The following is a 23,860-nucleotide window of genomic DNA, read 5'->3' as shown; positions in this document are numbered from 1 at the left end:
CCAAAAAATCATTACTGCGGAGACAATACAGTAAGTCATTTAGAGGTTAGGACGATGGGAAGCCTACCAGATGCTCCTGTGATGTCCATGGCTTTAAGATTTCTGGCTTTAATTATCGTTATTGTCAGTCGGCCGGCAGTTGGCAAGTAACAAAGAGAAAAAAACATAACACCCACAACAACAACATCATACAAGAAAAAAAACAAAAAAACAGAAACAGGATACATTAACTCAAAGAATCATATCATAAAAGTCAATTAAGTGCAAATTAAATTACATTTACCAAGGCTTCCTTGAGCTTCTACTCATTAAAATGGTCTATTTATTCCTGCTTCCCATAGCAGTGTGCAGTATTATATAAATAAACACTTCTTTGGATACAATTTGTACAAAAATGTTTTTTAAACACTTTTAAATGGTCAGTACCATGGAACTGTTTCTTTACTTGATGTTTTAAGTGCAAAACTCACTGCCATAATGCTTAAGTGTTGTTGCTCAAAATATAGATATGTATAGGTAGATTCCTCATTCGACAGCTCCAAGAACGTAGATGCATCCGCTATATTTAATGGTCATATTCAAAGACGCCACAATTCTGCACAGCCGATGGTTGTAAAAACCACTGGGATTTAAATTCCTGAAGAAACGGGATAACTTTTCCAAGGTGAGAATGCAAGAGATGGGTGGAACCATAGATATATAAGAATTGTGGTGTCTTCGAATACTCATTGATCATTATGGTGAATGACATTAAGTTGACCCTTCCAATATAGCAGACGGCTTACGTATAGTGGCCCATAGAAACAGTCACTAATGAGGCATCTACGTATACAAATCTATGGGTCAAAAGGTGTTTTGAGGGGTTTGGGTAGTTCTAAGGTGTTTCAAAGTAAGGCTATTGGATTTTTTTGGATTGGATTTTATTATAATTTTATGTCTGTTTGCTTAAAGCAATAGCACACCTTTTATCAAAAACCTACAGGATTTAAAGTGAATTTAAAGAGTTAAACCCCAAAATGTATTATTTAGATTTAGGAGTTTCTTCAAACAGAAAGCTGAAAGGCACAGCTTGTTTTATGAATGCGTCAAACTGTAAGTCAACTTTGGCAAAGACGCTGCTATTGAAGAACAATGCAGTGCCAATCGTATTTGACCCCACAGCAAACCTGGCCAGTAAACACTGCAACTTATTACACATGCAACGAAAGCCTGTTCAATTTAAAAGGCCAGAAAGAGGGTAGAAAACAGTCACCTACAGCTAAATTACAACTGTTTTTGGTGCAAGAAATATTATAAATAGACATCAAATGAAAAACATCACAAACAGCCCATTTAAGAAATAAAACATTATTATAGTTGTCTGACATGTACAGTAAGCACTCAATACAGATTTATGGGAACGGAGAAGTGTTTCACCTCAAGGGAATCCTGTTTTTGCACTTTGCTATCCACTCCTAACAGCGAGCAGAAACCTGCTGTCTAATTATCACTTCTGAAAATAGCCACAATTTGCACCTTTTTTTAAATTAGAAATGTTCGTATAACAAACTAAAAATGCAATTCATATTTAACATCTCATCATAACGAGCCTCAGTGTACTGGGAGCCAACAAAGCATAGAACATCACTTTAATGGTGATCTTGTCACACACACACACCACTCAAATTTATGATAATGACTGTTTATTTTAATACGGCATAGAAGTATAACAACACTAACTGGCTGATGGCACCACAAGAACACACACATTCCAAGTCTTCTACAAGCTGATGTACTGTATATGATTGCGATTTTTTATGTTTTTGAAAGAAGTCTCTTATACTTACCAAGGGTGCATTTATTTGATTAGAAATACACTAAAAACAGTAATATTTTGGAATATAATTACAAAATTATTAAAATATATATACATTTTTTAAATTGCCCCATTATGACATTTCTAACATTGCCTTTCATGCAGTGCGTAATGTAGCTGTATGCAAATGTAAACGAGCTGCAAAGTTGTAAAGCCGAAAGTGCATGATAAATAAAGTTATCATTTCCCAAATGAAAAAATCTACTTTCAACAGCCTAAACGAGTCGTCAATTTGAATCCCACTTCTGTGATGGCTCCACATCATGGGGTAACTCATTTGCATAATGCCCGCCTATGTTCTATATTGGCCAGCCGCAAACAACTTAACCCACCTCAAACACTGTAGTTTGTTAGTGTGGTTGACATCATGTCAAGAAGATGCTGTGTCATACGCTGTGAAAGTAAATAAGTTTTTTTTCCCACTGTATCACAGCAGTACAAAAAAAAAAAAAAAAACTTTTTACTGACGAGTGCTTCTCTAATTTTGAGGAGTTCAACGCAGGATTCACAAAACGCTTGCTTTTGAAAGATGACTCAGTACCCAGTTTATTTGGACCAGCTGACCACTGAATCACAACCTGTGAGTATGATAAACAAAAGATGTTTATATTTTCTATCAAGTGTTCAAAATACGGAATTGTGACAATGGGTGTATCGTTCCCAACACCCACTGTATGCAGTAGACCAATCACAACAGACTGGGCCATCTGACTAATCAGAGCACAGAACGCTCAAGGAAAGGAGGGGTTTAGAAAGAATCTTAGAACTGTTTTGAATGAATCATTTGAGAATTGTTTGGAAATGAGGTGATAAATGCATATTTTGAGAAAATAAAAGTGTTTTTTGACCTTGCATGCATGTAAACCTATTGTAGGAGACTCCAAAAATAATATTAAGAACCTTAAAAATGGCATAATAGGGGTACTTTATTGTACTTGAAAATGTACTTAATTTCTCTGATGGCAAAGTTGAATTTTCAGCATCATTACTCCAGTCTTCAGTGACACATGATCCTTCAGAAATCATTCTAAAATGCTGATTTACTGTAGCCTGACTTCGTCATACTCATATTCTAGGCAGAACTTCCCATCCAAAAAATGTTGTGGGCGGGGTTCGGGCTGGCACCCAGGCTAGATTTACTGCTAAATGTGCTAGAACGTTCAAAAGAGCAGCATTTATTTGAAATAGAAACCTTTTGTAACATTATAAATGTCTTTACTGACACTTTTTACTGTTACTTAAATGCTTACTTGTTGAACTAATTTTTTTTTTTTGAAATTATACTTTTTCATTGTACTTAAATTATCCTTTTTTTAAAAAAAAAAAAAATGTAAACTGTTGAGTAGTAGTGTATCACTGTTTTCACAAAATTATTAAGCAGCAAAACATTGATAGGTTGATTGGCATAGGTCATACACAAATAGGCAATCAATGACAGAGTAAGGGGCTGCTTTAATGGAGCTGATGGTGCAGGGGACCACAGAGTTGGCTCAGGCTGAGCAGATGCCCACCAAAGTGGAGCTGACGAGGCAGGTGACAACCGAGACGGATTAGGCAGGACTGGAACCCACCATGGTGGATCTGAAGGCCACCAAGGCAGAGCTGACAGAACTGCAATAGAGAGCACAGAGAGGTAAGAAATAGCCCCAGTGGCCGTAACAGGAGATTCTGAGAGTTCAGGACTCTGGAGCAGATTCATGGACTGAAGCAAGCTCTGGAGTGGACTCATAGACTGGAGCAGGTTCTGGAGCAGATTCATGTACTGGAGCGGGCTCTGGAGTGGACTCATGGACTGGAGCGGGCTCTGGAGTAGATTCATGGACTGGAGCGAGCTCTGACCAGAGCTTGGTGTATGGAACATGGTTTAGAATTGCAGTAATGACATATACAAGAATTAGCCAAGAATGACAGTGAGATCCGGCCTTATACAGGATGAGCTAACCGTGCTAATGAGACACGGGTGCAACAAGGAGTGCTGATGAGACTGGGCAGAGGATTATGGGGAATGAAGTCCTTGATAGAGTGGCAGAAGTCTGGGGGTGCGTCTCAATCAGCTCCTGAGCTCGTGAATCAGTATATCATGTACAGAACATGAATTCTGTCACTGGTAATTTCCCTGGATCACTGCACATTGGGACAAATGTGTATGTACATGTTCCTTCAACATTTCAGCCAAATATCAATTAGAAATGTTAACTAAATGTGGTCATTACCTGTCTAGGTAACAATGTAGTTCGTGGGTCACGAGCGGTTAACCGTTATACATGCAGCTCTGTGGTTCATCTCAGTGCGTTAATGCAATGACACAACAGGATGGAAGAGAAGACGACGGCCATACATTAGTAATGAATCAAAGTGTGCGCTGAACCCAAATGGGTCTTTAATGCACATGGCAGCCAAGCACTGGCTGATCCCACATCTTCCAGAACTTTCACGTGCTGTCAATTATTAACTGATCTATGTTAATGGACACGCTCTGCACTGGGATCAGATGGATGTGTAGTGGCTAGAGGCTACAGCTGGTCTTAAATTCCTTAGACACCGCACACCAAACGACTTTGAACACCAACATAATCGGTCTGACAGTATCAGACCCCCCTAAAAATTCTTAGCGACCCCAAAATTTTGTTTATAAATTTAAACAAACATCCTTAGAATAAGATACATTTTAAGATTAAGAATGGTTTTCAAACAATGTATATCTTTGACATTTGCACAATTTTTTTTTTCATTTTAAAATTAATAAAAAAAAAAGCAAATAAAAAACAAATCAATAATTTTTTAAGTTCCAATAATTATACTTTCCAAAAAAAAAAAAAAGTGGGTAAAGAAAAATCAACTTAATTCAAGATAAAGTATCTGAAAATGTATTAATTAACTATTAATCATAGAAGGAAACTCGAATCTGAGACTTGGACTAAAGCCACTCATAAGTCACAAATTAAGTGACTTTTGACTGAATACAAACTCCAAATATCAACAATATATGACACGGATTGCTCTTCAACAAGATTTTTAAACTAAACTACATTTGGCCTCTCCCTAAACACCTGAGACTTGACTGGAGACATGTTTTAAGGATGTTAAAACAAGAAAATGGCTGATTTAGAAAATAATGTGTGCGCTTGTTGGTACTGTCTTTCTCAAAGTGACTTTGGGCACTGTAAAGAAAACTGCATGAGTGGTCAGCACACCTCAATGGGCTTCTAAGGCTTCCTGACAAATCCAATCATCTGTGATTGTGTGTATTTGAGGAGCTCAGAGGGCTTGTTAAGATAGATCAGTCCCTTCCTGGGAAGTTCAGAGCCCTCAGGCTTCTCGCACAGTGGGAGGCTCCATCTATTATGGTGAAGCAGAAAGGTCACAGAAGCAAGCAGCAGAGATAGGCTCATTATCTGGCCAGGTCGCAGCACTGCGTTCGCTCCTGACGGCTATACTGAGAACCGTGTTCATTAATGCTCTACAGGGATGAACTGGAACTGGTTGGTCATCACCTTCAATAACACATACAAAACAGCAATAAAAATTCAAACACCAATACCTCAAACACCCAAATCAAAATTATCAGTTTACCATCATGCAAACTGACCAAGTCCAGAGGTAAGTCTTTGTTTCTAAAGGTTCAAATACAGTGGCAAACACAACCTTTCCTATCTCCATTGGCATTTTTAAATGGATAGTTAACCTAAAAACCTAAAAACATGTACAGTATGACCTTCTTTCTTCTGCAGAACACAAAAGAAAATATTTTTAAAAGTTAATGGGGCCCAAATGTTAATGTTTGGATCCCACTTTAAGTTTTTTTTTTTTTTTTTTTTTTTTTAAATATATTTTGTGTTCCTCAGTAGTCAAACTATTCTAAAGTTCTTTCTCTTTATTTTTTATAAATAATAATAATAATAATAATAATAATAAAAAAAATAATAAAAATAAAAACTTAAAATAATTTTACAATCATAAACAACAATATAAATTTTCCAAAAAAGCAACCAAAAACGTAACGTTACAAAATATTTGTATTTTAAATAAATGCTGTTCTTTTGAACTTTATATTCATTAAAGAATTCTGAAAAAAAAGAATCACCATTTCAGCAAAAATACTGAGCAGCTGTTTTCAACATATAATAAATTACTGAAGGATCATGTGACACAGAAGAGTGGAGTAATGCTGAAAATTCAGCTTCTCGATCACAGGAATAAACTGCATTTTTTAATATATTAAAATGGAAAACAGCCATTTTAAACTGTAATAATATTTCAAAATATTAATGTTTTTACTGTATTTTTGATCAAATAAATGCAGAATTGGTGAACACAAGAGACTTTTTTCAATAAATTTATTTGAACCCTGTACACCTGGGGACAAACAAAACAAAACAAAACTAAACAAAACATCAATTAATCTATAATTCCTGTATTCAAGCAAAAAACTTTACACTGTAGGCCTATATTGCTTTTAAAAATGGCAAAATAACTTTTCCTAGGCAAATTTATTTGAATTATATTTCTTCTCATATTGGATGGCTTCCTAGTACCAAAGTATGCAGAAAGATCAATAAATGTAATGGCCTGTGGGCTTGATGTAATGTAGGCAGTTTGTGTTTGTTGTTCTTTGCACATAATAATTAGCATCTAGAAAAGGGAGTGTGGGTAAGGAAGCACAGTTTCCTCTTGTTGCCTTTGTCTCATCCATACGAAGCACAGTCTTTATTAACAGAGAGGTAAGAGATGTTGACTCTTGTTGCAAATTAAATCCTAAATTGGATTCTTCTCATCAAGCCACATCCTGGTTGCTTCATTATAATGACAAATGCTATGTCTTTTAAAGCAAGCAGCTCACTAAATGAAGAAATAAAAAGCTAGAGGCGTTTGTTTAAAGGATTAGTTCACTACAAAGTCATCATTTACTCACCAACATGTTGTTCCAAACCTCTGTCTTTGTTCGAGACTTGAAACACAAAAGGAGAAATTTTGAAGAATGTTTATACTGCTATTTTTCGATACAAGATTGAAGCATGATTAGGATCCGTTAAGCTCCAAAAAAGACAAAAAGCATCATAAAAGTGACAAATTATGAAGCCATAGTAGGAGTGTGCGATATTGACAAAAGATTATATCTCAATATTTTTTGGGATTTTATCGATAACAATAATCAGTGTTGCACTGGAACCTTTAGGACTGCCGTGGGCAGCTGACTCCAAAAGTTTATGATATTTTTCATATTCTGTGTGGTGATCAGTTCACAGCAGTGACAGACATTTATATTTTTTCAATAAGTTTAAATTGATTTGTAACCTTTATGGGTACTTTTATCTTTATAAAGCCATTTTTTCTAAAAGTGTGCATTATCTTTTGCTTCAAATTCTTACATTTAATCAATAAAGTCAATTTCAACAAGACATTTGGCTTTTACCAAATAAATTTCAACAAAATTCACCTTTGCAATGAATTTTGGGAGCATTCTAACTGCATTTTAACAGACTGAGTAGCCTATTAGACTACATCACGTATAGTTCATGCATGCACTCTGTAGGTGTGTTTTGTTTGGTTTTTGTGATATACTCGATAATGTCAAATCACACATTATTAAAACAACAGTTACGATATTATCATAAAAAATATATATCGCACACCCCTAAGTCATAACTTTGTGTGACAAAAATGATCAAAGTCTTCACAGAAAAACCTTCACAGACAACCTACGTCGTCACTGATGTCAAATCTGTTGTGGCACATTTTTACGTGAACATACATTTGTGTATATGAGATTTTGAATGAGAAAAAAAATCTTAAAATCCTTAAAACAATATACCTTTACTTGAGGAGCATATATCTTGAATATAAGTGTGTTTTGTCTTACCAGATTCTTAGATTTTTTGTAACAGATTTATATGTAAATAAAAAGTAAGACAAAATATGGTTGTATTGAATATGCATTCTTTAAAAAGTCTTAATATTCTATGCAGAGTTGCTTCTCAATTAGTTAAAATGAATTATTATACAATCTACATTAATACATTTTAAATGCGTTTAAAACATATTCTCTGAAAACAACTCTTAACATGTTCTGAAGTGTTGCTTCTCAAGTAAATTGTTTAAAAGATTTTTAGGTGTTTTATCTGGAAATACACTATAAAAATGAAGTTGAAATTGGTTAGATTATAAATTATGGAAAAACACGTTATAATGATTAATTGATGATATATTTTTTTGACGCAAGACACAAAAATATTTTTGTGTTGCACGAAATAAAGAGGACAACAGAAAGCCTCTAAAAGAACATGAAGGTGAGTAGAAGTCCATTTCATGAAATTAATTGATTTGTTGTAGCCAAACAAAAATATCTCAAACTAAAATAGCAAAATATGACTGTTAATCCAAATTTCCCTTCAGTTGCAATTTGTATGGTTTCTTTATCTGACCTCTATTAGTACAGTATGGGCAGAATATGGTGGGAAGGGGTGGAGCACAGCGTACAAACAGCTATTAATGCTCACACACCCTCTTTTTGTGTGCAAGAGACATTAAGGGTTGAACCTCGTGAAACCAATTCCTCTCAGGCAAGGTAATTGAATTACACCCTTCCATCTGTAGACTATAGGATAACAGACGCCTCTGCTCTGATAAGAACTTAAATCAAGTCAGTGGTAGAATTATGGTCACTTGCGCACTGTAAATGAAATTATAGTGCAGTTGTGAAGAGGTTGAATATGGTTCAGAGAGAGTCTATCTACTGTCATCCCACCCGCCGACCCCTACTCGTTCAAGGGCCTATTAGCAGGCAGAAGGGCTGGTCGCCACATCAGAAAGAGAGAGCATAATGAAAACGCGGATGCAAGTCAGGGCAATGTAAAGAGGCATGTTAACATTTGCTTAATTGCTGATTTTCTGTTTTGTGACCAGACCACAGGTAATCAATTTGTAGCACTGGCACAAAACATGTAATTTCATACACAAAATTACACTACAAGCTCAGAGAGTTATTTTAAGAGTTGTCCACACAGCATTACTATTGGTCTTATTGCAAATAATTTACATTTTAACACGGCTTTGCCCTATTATATGTCAAAAAGACGGCTTTGTATCTTATACAGTAATTGTGACTGTACTGTATATCTCATAATTGTAACTTTTACATTTAAAAATTTCAACATTATTTCTCCTAATTACACTTTTATATCTCAAAATTGTTCCTGTGCTTTATTTCTTGTAATTGCAACTTTACTGTATATCTAACGATTGTGGCTTCATATCTTGAAACTGTGACTTTACTTGTAATTGTGCTTCTACATCTCACAGTTTCAAACTTTACCTCACAGATACCTTAAAGGGATACTCCACCCCAAAATGAAAATTTTGTCATTAATCACTAACCCTCATGTCATTCCAAACACGTAAAAGCTCAATTCATCCTCGGAACACAATTTAAGATATTTTGGTTCAAAACGTGGAGGCCTGTGACTGTCCCATAGACTGCCAACTTACAAAAAGTGTTCCTGTTGCTTCATATAACCCAGATTGTATGTCTGATGGCAGATGGAGTATTCTGACCACAACTTTCATACCTTTTATGGACCTTGACACTGCTATTTACTTGGCAGTCTATGGGACAGTCACAGGCCTCCTGGTTTTCATCCAAAATATCTTAAATTGTGTTCCAAAGACGAATTAATCTTTTACGGGTTTGGAACGACATGGGGGTAAGTGATTAATGACAAAATTTTCATTTTGGGGTGGAGTATCCCTTTAATAGAGTTACATATATTGGCTTCAGCAAAATATCTAAACTAAAAATGAAAAAAAAAAAAAAAAGGCAACTTTTTCAGCAACTTTTTCCATGTCTGCTACTACAGCCTACTCAGACTTACGTCTTTCTCTTTCAACTGCTGTAAAGCTTTATAATATCTACCTAAAATGGCACTGCAAATGGAACAGGTTTTACTGACTTCAACTGCAGACTATTTCAGAATGTCTGCTGACACACCCGTCTTTCATGTCTATGATGTTTTTTAAAAAACACGACAATAGAAGCTTTGCTTTGTTATAAGTCCTTCCATCTCAGTCAGAGTGGATTTAAATTTAGTTTAAAGGCTACTTTTTCATCATCATGTTTCCTTGGGGTCAGCGGGATTTTTATTTTTTAGGATTTTTAAAAAAAAAAATATTCAGAAAGGATGCATTAAATTGATCAAAAGTGTCAGTACAGACATTTATAATGTTCAAAAAAATATTTCAAAAGAATGCTATCCTTTTGAACATTCTATTCATTAACGAATCATAAAATAAATCAGTTTTCTCAAAAATATTAAGCTGCACTGATAACAAGAAATTATTCTTAAGTACCAAATCAGTATATTAGAGAGATTTCTGAATCCCATTTTAAATATCACACAATATTACTGTTTTCTACTGTGTTTCCAAATAAATACAGCCTGGATGAGCCACAAAAACAATGGCACCATAGCCTCACCATGTGTCACTAGGGCATGCAGGTACATAGTGTGAAATGTAACAATCACTCCCAGTCTCCCAGTCATTCCCAACTGGATTAAAGCCCACATACCCCAGTTTCATGTTTACAAAAAAGTGTCATTCCAGTCATAATACAAGGTAAATGTCTCATGGTTAGAGGTGAATTCTGACAGGAGATTCAATAGCACTAAATCCTGCTGATCGACCTTTTACTCTTCCGGATTAGTGATGCCTCAATCTTTCTCTCTCCAGCTGGGTGGAATGGATTGGCCTTTTCATACATTAACTAGCTTGTGTTTTATTTATAGGCAGAGCCAAATTACACCTTGAATAGATCTGAGCAAACATAATCATTCATTCAGATTGGAATGCAAATTACTTGAGCTCAAAAAAACAGAAAGGTTAAAGTTGCTTTTTTTCCAGAAGTGTTATTTGGAAAGAGTTGTATTCGCATGTCATGATCGTGTATGGTGGATTGTATTTCATTTCAATCTAAGAGCAGCTGTGCTGCTGGAACTCTCATGCATTTTTAACAAGTTACTCATAATCCCTAAAGTAATACAGAGAGTTAGCATGAAGGCAGAGAGCACTCTGACATCTGTGCTACACTGTTCCGATGCTGATCGATGCCAGTTATATAGAAATTAACCTGACACAATCAAATTGAGATGGCAGAAAGATACAGATAAATGGTACAAATTCTATATTTTATTTATTTATTTATTTTTGTGCTTAATCATACATGCGCTTTATTCAATAAGATCAATGAGTTTCTGCGTAAACATGTTTAATCATAATTAGCATAAACCTGATTTGCACTTTTAAAGTCAACATAAAATCAAAACATTAATCCAAATTATTTTCTTAATACATATGAAGTGTGTTTTTGTACTTTTCTTTCTTTCTTAGCATTACATCTCTTGCTCACCAATCTATCCTCTGCAATGAATGGGTGCCGTCAGAATGAGAGTTCAAACAGATTAAATGTCTTATGATGTGAAAAGCAATGTGTTTGTATAAAAACCAAATCCATCTTTAAACTGTGGCTTCAGGCCAAAAATGTCCATAATTACGTTATCTTCAGTAAAAAAGTTAATCCCTGTTGTCCTCTCACATCAAAATCCAACAACATATGTGTTTAGAACGGTTTGGGTTTGTAATTGGTGCTTGATCTGTGCATATTTCTCTCCTGATTAAGATGAAACAACTCACAATTTTATTGATAGAGGACTCATATTTTTGCAGCTAAAAAAGATTTGCAGTTAAAGAACGTATTGATGGAATTAAGCTGTTTGGACTCTCATTCTGATGGCACCCATTCACTGCAGATGATTCATTGGTGATTAAGTGATGTAATGCTAAATTTCTCAAAATCTATGAAGAAAGAAACTCATCTACATCTTCGATGGCCTGAAGTTTAGTACATTTTCAAAAAATGTCGTACAGTATCACATTAGTTATGTTAGATATACAATTAAGCCTCCAAAAATGATTAATGCATGGATTGCACACATGGATTGTGTTCCTCCAAGCTTGCGTTCCCTAGAGGTATGGCCCACTTATATGCACTGAAACAGCCTGTGACGTTTACTTCAAGCTAACCTCTAGATCCAATGAAACTTGCTGGTTTGAGCTTTTCCAAGAAATATATATATATATATATGTATATTTGGATAAAAGCGTCTGCTAAATGCATAAATTAAATTAAATTAAATTAAATATAATATTATATATATATATATATATATATATACATATATACATATATATATATATATACATATACATATATATATATATATATATATATATATTACACAAAATGTATATATATGCATATATATATATATATATATATATATATATATATACCAGTGCATTTTAGCGTCTTTCACCCAAACATCTGAGAATATTTAGGTTACTGCATATAAATTGGTTAACACTTTAAAATTACAGGTTAGGTTTCATGACAAATCAAAATAAATTGAACAACACTTTAAAATTACAGGTTAGGTTTCATGAGAGTGAGCAAATTACATTTTTAAATTTTTGTGTGAACAATTTCTTTAAGTACTGTATGTCATGAAAAGACCGCCTGCACACAAACACTTTTGTGTTTCTTTCTTGGGTCTCCTTATGAGGCGGATCAATTTCCCCCATCAGACATTAATCCTGCACTCTCCTGTTAAAAACAATAAACCAAAAACCGCCGAATATTCATGTCAGAGCAAACTCTCCAGCTATTTCAAATATAGGTCACCCCTACGTGGACTATGTGTGATTATGAAATATTCACGCTTCTCAAAGTATATTTTTATGTTGCTACCTCTGAAGCATGAAAGTGATCGGAGGAGAGAGAACACCATGCTCAAATATTTTCACATGTTCTTCCAGCATGACCATTAACTGCTTTTACTTCAGAGTGGTCACATGGGTCTAATAATCATTTATAGTGTTAAAATGAACTGTTAACACCACTTGCCAAAGTACACAGTAGTGTTCAAACTGGAGAATCTGTTAGGTCAAGGATCTTAGCACATTCCAACACATTTGTGTGAAGTTCAATCTGATCTCTGAGAAATTACGCTTAAAAAGTATGATATAAAAGTAATAAAACTATTAGACCTGTCAATTAAACACTACATAAAACTATAATTTTAAATGTTGAAAGACCTTTATAAATGGTAAGATTTTGTCTGATGTTTCTATCAGTAGTATGGAAATAAAATCAAACACTGACTTAACACAACATAACCTATACAATATTCAATTTAGAATAAATAACACTTTTTGTCCATTTAATAATTTACTTTTTACTTCATTTTATACAGTAAAGACAGTAATAGTCTGAAATATTAATTACAATTTAAACAACCGTTTTCTATTTCAATAAGTTATATATTCATATGACGTCAAATCAATAATTCCAGTCTTTAGTGTCACATGATCCTTCAGAAATCATTCTAATATGCTGATTTGGTGCTTATAAAACATTTCTTATTATCATCCATGTTGAAAACATTTGTGCTGATTTTTTTTTTTTTTTTGTGGAAACCATTTTTTACGGAATCAATGATGAACAGACAGTTAAAAAGAAAAGCATTTATTTTAAATTTTATAACAATTTGAAAATGCATCCTTGATTAAAAAAATTATAAATTTCCTTAAAAAATATCTTACTGTCCCCAACTTTGATACGATTTTTTTCTCCTGATTTCACTAATTATAAGCATTTTCCAAAAAAATCAATTTCCATCCATTTTAAAATTGTTATAATTACTGACATTAAGGGAAACACACACACACACACACACACACACACACACACACACACACACATTTGCTTTAACCACACACAAACTGACACACACACTACACACACCAACACACCGGGTACAAATACACACAAAACCTGCATAAAGTACTAAAATCCACCACAATGAAGCTGCATAGATTTCCAAAATCAGCCTCCTGTACCTGGATAAATCTATCTTGAGTCATGCACTCAAAGCCCCCACAGTGTTGCAACACTTCATATAGCAGCTAATACAACCCACACCTAAATCAAACCTGAAATCCTTTTGGTGACAATTCTGCCTTGCTTTCCAATCATGAATTTTACTATTTGAAGATTCTTCCATTGTCAACATTATTTGAGAGGATTGAGCACATAAGATGTTACATGAAAAATGCAAGTTCAGTATATAAAGTCACGCTAAGGAAGACTTACCGCACTAACATAAAGGATATCCCTGCAGAGCCTGGTTTCCTGTGGAAAGTCAGGTAGATCCAGGAAGTTGTCGACCACCACTTGACCAATGACGTCATGCCGCGAGAAGCGATCAAAGTCATAGACGCTAAAATGGAGCTTGCGTGTGGGAAGCTCAGCGTATGCCACAGGAAACAGGAAAACCTCGTCAAAGATGGGGTTCAGAGTCTTGCGGTGCACCTTGGTTTGATGCTTGGTTTTGCGGTCTGGCAACAGGTAGATCTTCACGTACGGGTCGGATGTTCCCGTAAAGTCCTTGGCAGGTAGATCTTGGGCTTTGTGGATCTTCACAATGAGCTGCTCCATGTCACAGTCGTATTTGAGGATGAAGTGCAAGCGACCACAGCTGTCCGCTCGTCTGCCGTCGTCCGTGTCCACCGACCGCTGTTTGTAGAGCTCAGGCTTGATGCGGCCCAAACCTGGACCCGATATGGACTCCTGTCTCTGGAACTGGGCCAAGTTGAAATCGGGGTTGGAGACGTTCATCTGTCTCCGGATGGAGTTGTGCCTGCAGCGAGAAGAAAGGGGGCGGATGTCTGTTGGGCTATTTGCTGGCATCATATGCTAGACATCTTCTGAATAACGAGACTGAGAAGAACTTTAATTAAAGCTGAAGGTCACAGAGGCCCACACTGTCTGACAAATGCCAACTGGGAATTGCTAAATGAATATCAATGGTGGGTGAGTGATTACGCCTGATGAAGTCAGGAAAACATGACTCACCTGACAGATGAGGTTGGTTCGGTGGCTTGTCGTTGTACACGAGCTATGTGAATGAGCTCCTTGGCCTTAGTCTGGGCCTCCAGCTGGATGTCTGGGGACGTATGGCTGATCTTCATGGCTGACTCCGGGAGCACCATCGGCGCATTGGGATCTTTCTCAAAGTCTTCACTGTATTCCCGCTCCATGCCCTCCACCTCAGTCAGGACTGGCTGCTGCTCGCCCTGCTTGTTCATTAGGCCGGGCAAGATCCGATCTCGCCAGGGCACCCAAAACAACTTCCATGACACGAACAGGGAGACGGCAAATAGCGCCAGGCCACATGTGGTCACCAAGAGGGACAACAGGCTCACAGACACATCTGGAGCAATAACCAAGAGAGAAAGTCGGTCACTGGATGGTGTTCAAAACTTTCAAGATATTTATAGACTAGCTTTAAAAGTGCTGTAAGCAGCTTTTTTTTTGAAATACCAGACATAAAATAACCCTCCTGGCTCCAGCTGAAAAAAACAAAACAAAACGTTAACAAATTTAACAAAACAGATCAAGCATTCATATATTCCTGAAATCAAGAGAGGACGTCAGAAAACTAGCCAATCAGAAAGGCTCTCTGGCTGTGAATAATTTTGCACATTTATGTTTGCTGACATGTATTTGGAGAGAGAGAGAGTGTCTGTGGTTTGAAATGAGCAAAATGGCTACAATCACTTACAGCACCTTTTCTGAGGTGCTGTTTCCTAGACTATACGCTCATTTGCACAAAGGACGATAACTGTAAAAATAATTATACATTTCAATCATCCTAATTCTATGAGAATAGAGACAACAAAGGGAAACAATGCTGCTGGAATCAATTTCAGAACGATTCTTTCCTCCTTTGTTGGCCACAGAAGTCATCATCAATTTTTCAGAACGATCACGGTTGCCAAATTTAAAAAAAACAACAATAAAAAAACTAACTAATCAGAAGTCATCACGGTTGTCAAATTTGAGAAAAAGCATCATTATAAAACTGACTTATTCAATTGTGAGGTGTAATTTACTGTAATTATTTTTTTAAATTTAGACTGTAGTGGTTACTTTTCTGAAATTAGACAACCTCGATGTAGAATGCGGTTGTCAAGTCTTCTAAATGAAACTGACAGCCAGTCAGATTCCACCTGCAAGCTTCTAAAGCGACAGACATCTTAAATGCGGCGCACACTTATAATAAACATATCATCATGCTATGGACGCTAATATAGTTATCATTCTTGGTGTGAATGGGCCTATAATTTTACACTAATTAACATAAATTTAATTAAAAGAATGATTAAGAGAAATTAAATGCCTGGATTAGTCTGCAAACTAAGCCTATATCCTTGAACAATATGTTTTATGCAGCTTTTTTTTGATCAGGCACGACAAATGGCAACCCCTGGGATCAAAGGTGGACTTAACTCAACTAGCCAGCTTTAATAAAAGCTTTAAAGACATTTGTTACAAACCCTTTTTTTCTTCTTCAAAAATGAATTCTGAATACTTTAAACACTTTCTGCAATCCAGATATTGAGACATTTTGTAAAGGACATTTCTTAATATCTGGTCTAGAGTTGAAGCTTAACTCTAGCTGGTGAATGCACAGTAATAGATGCTACATTTAAGATCCACTCTGGCTCTCTGTATCTTTGCCTCTCTCTTTCTCTCTCTCTCTCTCTCTCTCTCTCTCTCTCTCAGCCCCTTGAGATGGTTTCTCTGAATTAGGCCACCCAGGCAGACATGCTTTTAGTGTGGACTGAATGAATCCCTTTCAGATTACCCTGCCTCCTGCATGCTTTTCTGTCCACTCCGATCTTTTCTCCCTATACTGGGGAAAGAAAATGCATACATTCAGACTACTTTTGCAGGTTATAACACCTGAGAAGGATTTAGGGTGTCCTTAAAGTGATAGTTCAGTCAAAAATTGAGGCAATTCTGTCATTATTTACTTACATTTATGTTATTCTGAACCTGTGTGACTTTCTTCCTGTCTAGAGCACAGAAGGAAATGTTAGTCAGGATATTAATGCAGCTTTTGCATATAATAAAGCAATCAGGGGCTGCCAAGCTTCAAAAAATGACAAAAAATAAAAGCATCATAAAACCTGTGGTCACCATTCACTGGATAAGAGCAGTGTAAACATTCTGCTAAACATCTCATTTTGTGTTCTTCAGAAAAAAACAAAAAAACACAATAACAAAATAATTAAATAATGAAAATAGTTCAAATAAAACATCAAAACACCAAAATTCAAAATACATTAAAATAAGAAAAATTATTTTATTATATAATAACTATGAATTATACAAAGACAATACTTTAAACTTTCTTAAAATAACAATTTAAAAAAATGATGAAATATACTTCCCAATAAATTATGAGAGAAAAGAATCACACAACAAATCAAGGCCCCATCATCATGCATTTTCCTAAACTTAAATATCACTAATAAAAGCTAGAATCATTGAAAGTCATTCATAAAAACAGATCCTCCTGCAAGCTTCCCTACTGGGAAATCATAAATGAATGGATTAAGACATTTTCTATTTGTAATGCTGTCAAGGAACAGTGCACTAAACTATGTGCATAACATCCAGCAAGCACTCAATAAAAAAATGGGATTTCAGTGACAGTAAATTAACCATGGGCTCCATTTGTGAAACAGTGCACTAAACTATGTGCATAACATCCAGCACGCTTTGAATACAACAATATTCCTGTCTGTATGAAATACATCACAGAAATCAACAAAAATATCAAACTGAAATCAACCCTTATAAGAAAACATAACTGGTTTACTGTGAGACAATATTGTATTTGAATGCAGATGTAGGATAATTGATATGAAAACGACAATTTTTTAAACTTTTATGGGAAAAAAGTAAGTGTGAAGGTTAACCCAAACCCCAGATCGTACAAAAAAGAATGAGATACAAATAAAAAAAAAAACAAAATCCCACCAATTTGCAAAATGTAAAGAGTTACAAATTGCCATGAGAGTATGTTGGCTAAAATATAAAATAACATTATGCAATAATGCAGTAAAATATGCACACACACACACACACACACACACACACACACACACACACACACAAGGACATACAGTGGGTATGGAAAAGAATCACCCCCTTTAAAATAAATCACATTTTGTTGCTTTGCAGCCTAAAATGAAGACGGACACAGTTTTTGTTTTATCCAGCTGTATTTACTCATTGCAACTTATAACATCCAAGTGAAAGATATAACACCAAAATAAAAAACAGAATCACTGAAGGATCACCCACTTCTGTCAATATTTTGTTGAAACAACTTTTGCTTAATTACAACATTTAGTTTGTTGTGATATGTCTCAGTCTCTACTAACTTTGCACATCTAGACTTTGCAATATTTTTCCAGTTATCTTTGGAGAACTTCTCAATTTCAGTTAAATTTGATGGGGAGAATTTGTGGACTGCAGTCTTCAAGACATTCCACAGATTTTCAGTGTGGTTTAAGTCTGGGCTCTGGCTAGGCCATGCAAGGGCATTCACCTTCTCCTCCTTCAACCACTGTGTGCTCAGTTTTGCTGTGTGCTTTGAATCATTGCCATGTTGGAAGGTAACCCTTCTTTCCATTGACAACTTTCTGGCATAGGGCAGCAGATTTTCTTTTAGGAATTTGACGGTATTTTGCCCCATCCATTTTTTCTTCTATCCTGACAAGGGCTCCAGGCCTTGCTGCAGAGAAACACCCCCATAACAGGATAATACCACCTCCATGCTTTACTGGAGGAATGCTGTTATTGGGATGGTGAGCTGTATCGGATTTCTGCCAGACATATCGTTTGGGAAGAAGACAAATAATTTAATTTCAGAATCTTCACGGTGTGTTTTGACAAAGCTCAGTCGTGACTGAATGTGGCCTTTCTTGAGGTGTGGCTTTCAACCCTCAAACACAACACACAATCCACAATATTTTGAGATATTGTTACACACTACACACACACAACCACAAAACTACCACACAAATCCATAAAACCCCATAACAGCATCATAGGTCACCTCTCTGATCAGTTTCCTCCTGGCTCTTTCATCCAGTTTGGAGTGATGTCCTGTTCCAGGGAGGATCTGTGTTTTACCAAAAACCTTCCACTTCTTAATAATAGACTTCATTGTGCTTCTAGGCATTGATAAAGACTTTGAAAAATGTTTTTGACCGTCTTCTCACTTGTGCCTGTCCACAACTTTATCCCGGAGATCTTTTGACAGTGCCTTGCCACCCATAGTTGATTATTTTTTGCACAACCAAGGACTGCTCCAGGAAAGCTCTTTTCATGTTAAACTCATCAAAATGACCACAGCTGATCACAGCTGAAAGTCAAATGGCTATGTGTGCCATTGAGAATGATTTTAGCTACACCTGAGTTTGTAATTTTTTTCCAACTCAGTGATTTTATGTATTTTTTTTTATTTTTACATGTTGGCGTTATATCTTTCACTTGGATGTTATAAGTTGAGTAAATACAGCTGGATAAAACAAAAACCGTGTCCATCTTTATTTTAGGCTGCAAAGTAACAAAATTTGATTATTTTAAAGGGGGATGATTCTTTTCTATACCCACTGTACAATATGAAAAAACATGATGCAACAGAGAACATGGTCTGCCTAGCAGCCTCACTGGGACACATAATCAGTCCGATAACGTTTCATGCATATTGTTTATATAAATGCATATGCATATTTTGTGCATATCGTCATAATATAAGGGTATGATTTACTAGCTGAGCTGATGTAACAGTAAAGGCCATCTTACATGGTGCCAAAAGTGCAAATGAAATTTACTTGAATCTACTAAATAAGGAAAAAACTAAAAAAGCCAAAAATACCTCAAAAACATGACAATCACTAAAATCTCAAATAGAATAAAAAAAATGTGGGATATTATTACTGATTACCTGTTTTCGCTGTGACAGCTTTTCTTAAGACCTCTTTGCTAAAAAATATATTTAAAATTAAAACAGAGATGACATCCACTCATAAATAAAATTGGAAATATAGAATTCAAGATGAAAGCTGTAGCCCAACCTTACAGTAAAAAGAGCCAATCACGTTTGTTAAACAAGTGGAACTCCTGCTTTAAAGTTACAAGTTCCAACTGCCTTTTTTATAGAGGCATCGCCTGTTTGTTTACTACTGAATATGCATTAGCCTGACTAGCTTGAGAAATAAAAGGTTTTTCTGTGTAATGTGAGCAAAAAAAAAAAAAAAAAAAAAAAAAACTATTTATGACAGCACAGTTGTCAGATTTCATTCCTGATTTTAAATATCTATTAAAACGAAACAAACATTTTACAGATTAAGCTCTTTCTCCTTTCAAATATCGAAGAGCTGCATTTGTATAACTGTAAATTACATTTCCAAAATGGCTGCTTAGTCAACTTGCCTTAAAAGGGAGTTTGATTTAAAAGGAGTCAAATACAATTAAGTTTGCTCACTCTATGCGGGTGTTTCTTTGTTTTCAGGCATTAAAAGCAATCATTCAGAAAGATCAGTGCATCTCTATGGAAACATCTTCATGTTGCATCTGTGTTGGTTACAAATATGGAAACTAAAGAATGCGTCTACAATCCCACAAGACACTAAACTCATTTCTAAGCTCTGACATCACATTATTAACTTATCCAGCACAAGATTAATGACACTGGCTTAAAGTGAATTTGTATACCATCACTCTCCAAAAAAAGAGAGATATTGCATTCTCCTTCCTCACAGTCTGTTTTATCCTTTGAGCAAAGATGAGCTTTTACTTTTATATATAAACAGAGGAACATGAGGTTAACACACCTGAATGTCTACGAGAAAGGTCATGACACTTGCCAGAAAAGGAAAGCAATTGGATTTAAGGTACCTTCCCGGCAAATCGCCTCTCCTATCTCAATTTGCATGTTCATTTTAAAGTACATTCCCAGAGATCATGTTGTTATGCATCTTTTTAAGCAGGTGTCTGCTTGAGCATCAGCAGGTGTAACATAAATCCAGACACGTGGGTATTTGTTCACATATGAACATAAAAACACTATTTAATCATGCACCATACGTAGATAGTTCGAAAGACCATATTCACCCAGCTCAACCTCTCACAACGTCTATTTTTATTTCTGCTTCTGTAATTCCAGGTGACAGACCGCAGATGCTAGCAGCTGTTAGCCAATCAGAGCGAAGCTGGAAGAATGTTTGTGAATTTGAAGGCAAGACAAAGTTTTTTCCACCGCAAGGAAGAAAAGTATTTATAGGTTGACCAATTGAAGACTTTTAATGACAGTCCAGATGTCAACGTTAGTAGAAACTATTGCTATGAATAAATATGACTCACTAGTACACAACCTTCACAGTCAATAGCCCTTCACTGGCACATATTATCAGCATTGCTCATGGACGTGTCATAAACTCGCCTGTGTGAGAATGAGACACTGTCTTTCCTGTGTTTGGGCTGTCAGTTTCAAAAACACTTGTCAATATGTGTCCACATGTTTCCTGAACTGTCTATAAGTCATCGTGTTACAGTGATGTGTTATTAACCTCTCAAAGTGCTGGGTTCCCTTGGGTTTCATTACAAAAGGCTTCCTTCCTACCATACAGGCACTTTCTAGTGACATGTGAATCCCCAATCAAGCTACTGTAAGAGTATATTTATTGGGTTCCTCGGAACTGAGCTGTACACTTTCATTAAATTCTTGTTCAGTCCATCTTGAGGGGCCGAATTACTATAAATCGTTCTCCCATGAGGTCTGAAGGCCTCGTGCTAAGGGATGTTAATGCAGGGTAATCGCAAAGGAGAAAGTGTACAGAGTAGCAGGGTGGGTGGAATCCTAATGGCTTCCCGTCGACCGCTCTGTGTCTCTGAGGATGAAGACGACAGCATCTGAGAAGAGTCTAGGATCTATGAATGAAGGTTAAGTGAAGCTAATGTTTAGTTAAGCCCATATACTTCATACTGAGTCAAGCAATGCTCTATTTCTGTCATCGGTGACAGGTTGTTTTGGGGATTCCTGTGAAGTCTTTCAGGAACACTGAATGCCTGTATAATCATTTTATGCTTTATTTAACTTCTGAATGCAGGAAAAAAAAAAAAAAAAGGTTATTAATGTTCCTGCAAGGATATTAGTGCTAAAATTACATTGCATCTGATATGCTGCAGCATTAAATCTGAATGAATGTAGGCTGCATTTTCAAATGGACAGCTCTAAATAGGTCATTAATACTCTACACTACACTAATACTAATACTAATACTAATATATATATATATATATAAAATTGTATAATTTTACAATTACAATTTAATCATGGAGAGGGGGTCATAATATATATATATATATATATATTAGTATATATATATATAGTATTAATATATATATATAATATATATATATATATATATTTGTATAATTTTACAATTACAATTTAATCATGGAGAGGGGGTCACAATTCTTCCTATTTTGCTTAGGCCTATCAGTTATGTACACATTGAAATTCATGAAAAAAAAGATAAAATCTAGGAAGAAACAAAAAATATATAGTATAGTAGGCCTAACCTTTATTGTGTAAATAAGACGTTGACTACAATAGTTTTTTTTTTCTAATATCAGCGTTAATCTTCAATACTGTTTGCTTTAGATAATTTATTGGGTGTGGTTATACTTTAATGACAACAAACTCCATCAATACTAGCTGCTAATTAGCCGATCGAATTAATAAAATGTATATAGGCTATTTTAAATAAGGAAATTTGCTTAAAACGCTTCTAATAACTTTCTAGCGAGTAAAAATAGCGGAAAGTGCTATTGAACAAGTTTAAGGGTCTTATGTAGTTTGAGAGCAGCTGAACGTGACTGTTTAAATGTGATTAGATTTGTTTCGACACACAAAACATTAATAAAACTGAAAACACAATGTTTTAAACAGGAATTTAACAATATCCTTACCAGAGTCCGAATATCTCGGTCTCCCTAGATCGCGAAAATAGTAGGTGAAATCCAAACAGTTTTTGTCGTGCACCTCTCCTCTCGAGCACAGATCGGACAGAAGCTCCAGCGCCTTTCCACAAATCTCATCCTCTCTGTCTGCAGGCATTTCCCACCAGCATCCTCCTGAATGAAGACTCCTATAACGCCTATCGAGACACTGCTGACCGCCCCTTCCAGCTTCTGACAGCGCTCTTCATACTCGCCCAGCACAATCCCTTAAGGAAAGTTGAATTGAACAGTGTCCAGTGGTGTTCCGATCAAGCACACAAGTTTGCACACATGTGAATGGCTCTAGTTGAGCGCACAGCGCTCCGTGACACTGGTTGAATTCACTCAGCTGGGCTACACCCGAAGAAAACACCAAGTGCCGGTGCTGAATTGCATCTTCATGAATAAAAAGCTGTTGGCTGGCTCGCATCTCCCTCAGTACAAGCCTTCTGGGATCCGTTGTCTTCTGCCAATCTAAAACTGCTCCTCCCACACCAGCTTTGCTCTTCTCCACAGACTTCTATTACGGGATCATTTGGCTACAAAATCCCTCTTGTGCTCCTCAAATCCATAATAATTCAAGTTGGAGAGAAATTTAAGAATGAGTAAACAGAGAGAGAGAGAGGGAAAAAAACTTCCAAAATGGTTTCAGAGATCAACGTTTTTGTTAAACAATGACAGAGGCCTGACAGTTGCAAGTATAGACGAAATACAAATAAAAAGGGTTTGAAGCTAAATTTGAATGTCGTTGTGGTTAAATTTACGATTAAAAACACATAGCCTAATTGTTGTAGAACTTGAAAATACAGTGAAGTATTTAATAGTGTAATTAAATTATGCTATCACTTCAAATATGCTGAATATATAGACTATTCATTTATATAGCCTATATACAAAGGCTATATATAAATGTTATATAGGCTTCATTTTTGTAGCATTTTTACATTAATTTTTTTAGTTAAAATTACGATATTTTTTTATTTGAGTAGGCAAATCTTTTAAGGTATTCTGTAATTTATATAGATAGG

General features: G+C 35.7%; 1 protein-coding gene across 1 annotated transcript in view; it reads right to left on the bottom strand.

Moving 5' to 3' along the window:
* LOC109068227 (synaptotagmin-9-like) overlaps positions 1-23,341 on the bottom strand; it is a 28,301-nt gene extending 4,960 nt beyond the window's left edge. The window contains exons 1-4 of the mRNA XM_042715284.1: positions 22,803-23,341; positions 14,820-15,177; positions 14,059-14,604; positions 68-189 (exon numbers count right to left, since the gene is read on the bottom strand). Of these exons, the coding sequence (XP_042571218.1) occupies positions 68-189; positions 14,059-14,604; positions 14,820-15,177; positions 22,803-22,950 (1,174 nt within the window). The 5' untranslated portion in view covers positions 22,951-23,341. The remainder of the gene's footprint in view (positions 1-67; positions 190-14,058; positions 14,605-14,819; positions 15,178-22,802) is intronic.
* Positions 23,342-23,860: the final 519 nt, after the last annotated feature.

Source organism: Cyprinus carpio, chromosome A25 (assembly GCF_018340385.1).
Source record: "Cyprinus carpio isolate SPL01 chromosome A25, ASM1834038v1, whole genome shotgun sequence".
Classification (NCBI taxonomy): Eukaryota; Metazoa; Chordata; class Actinopteri; order Cypriniformes; family Cyprinidae; genus Cyprinus; species Cyprinus carpio.
The sequence above is the reverse complement of the archived record's forward strand: the minus strand, read 5'-3'. Positions and strand labels throughout refer to the sequence as shown.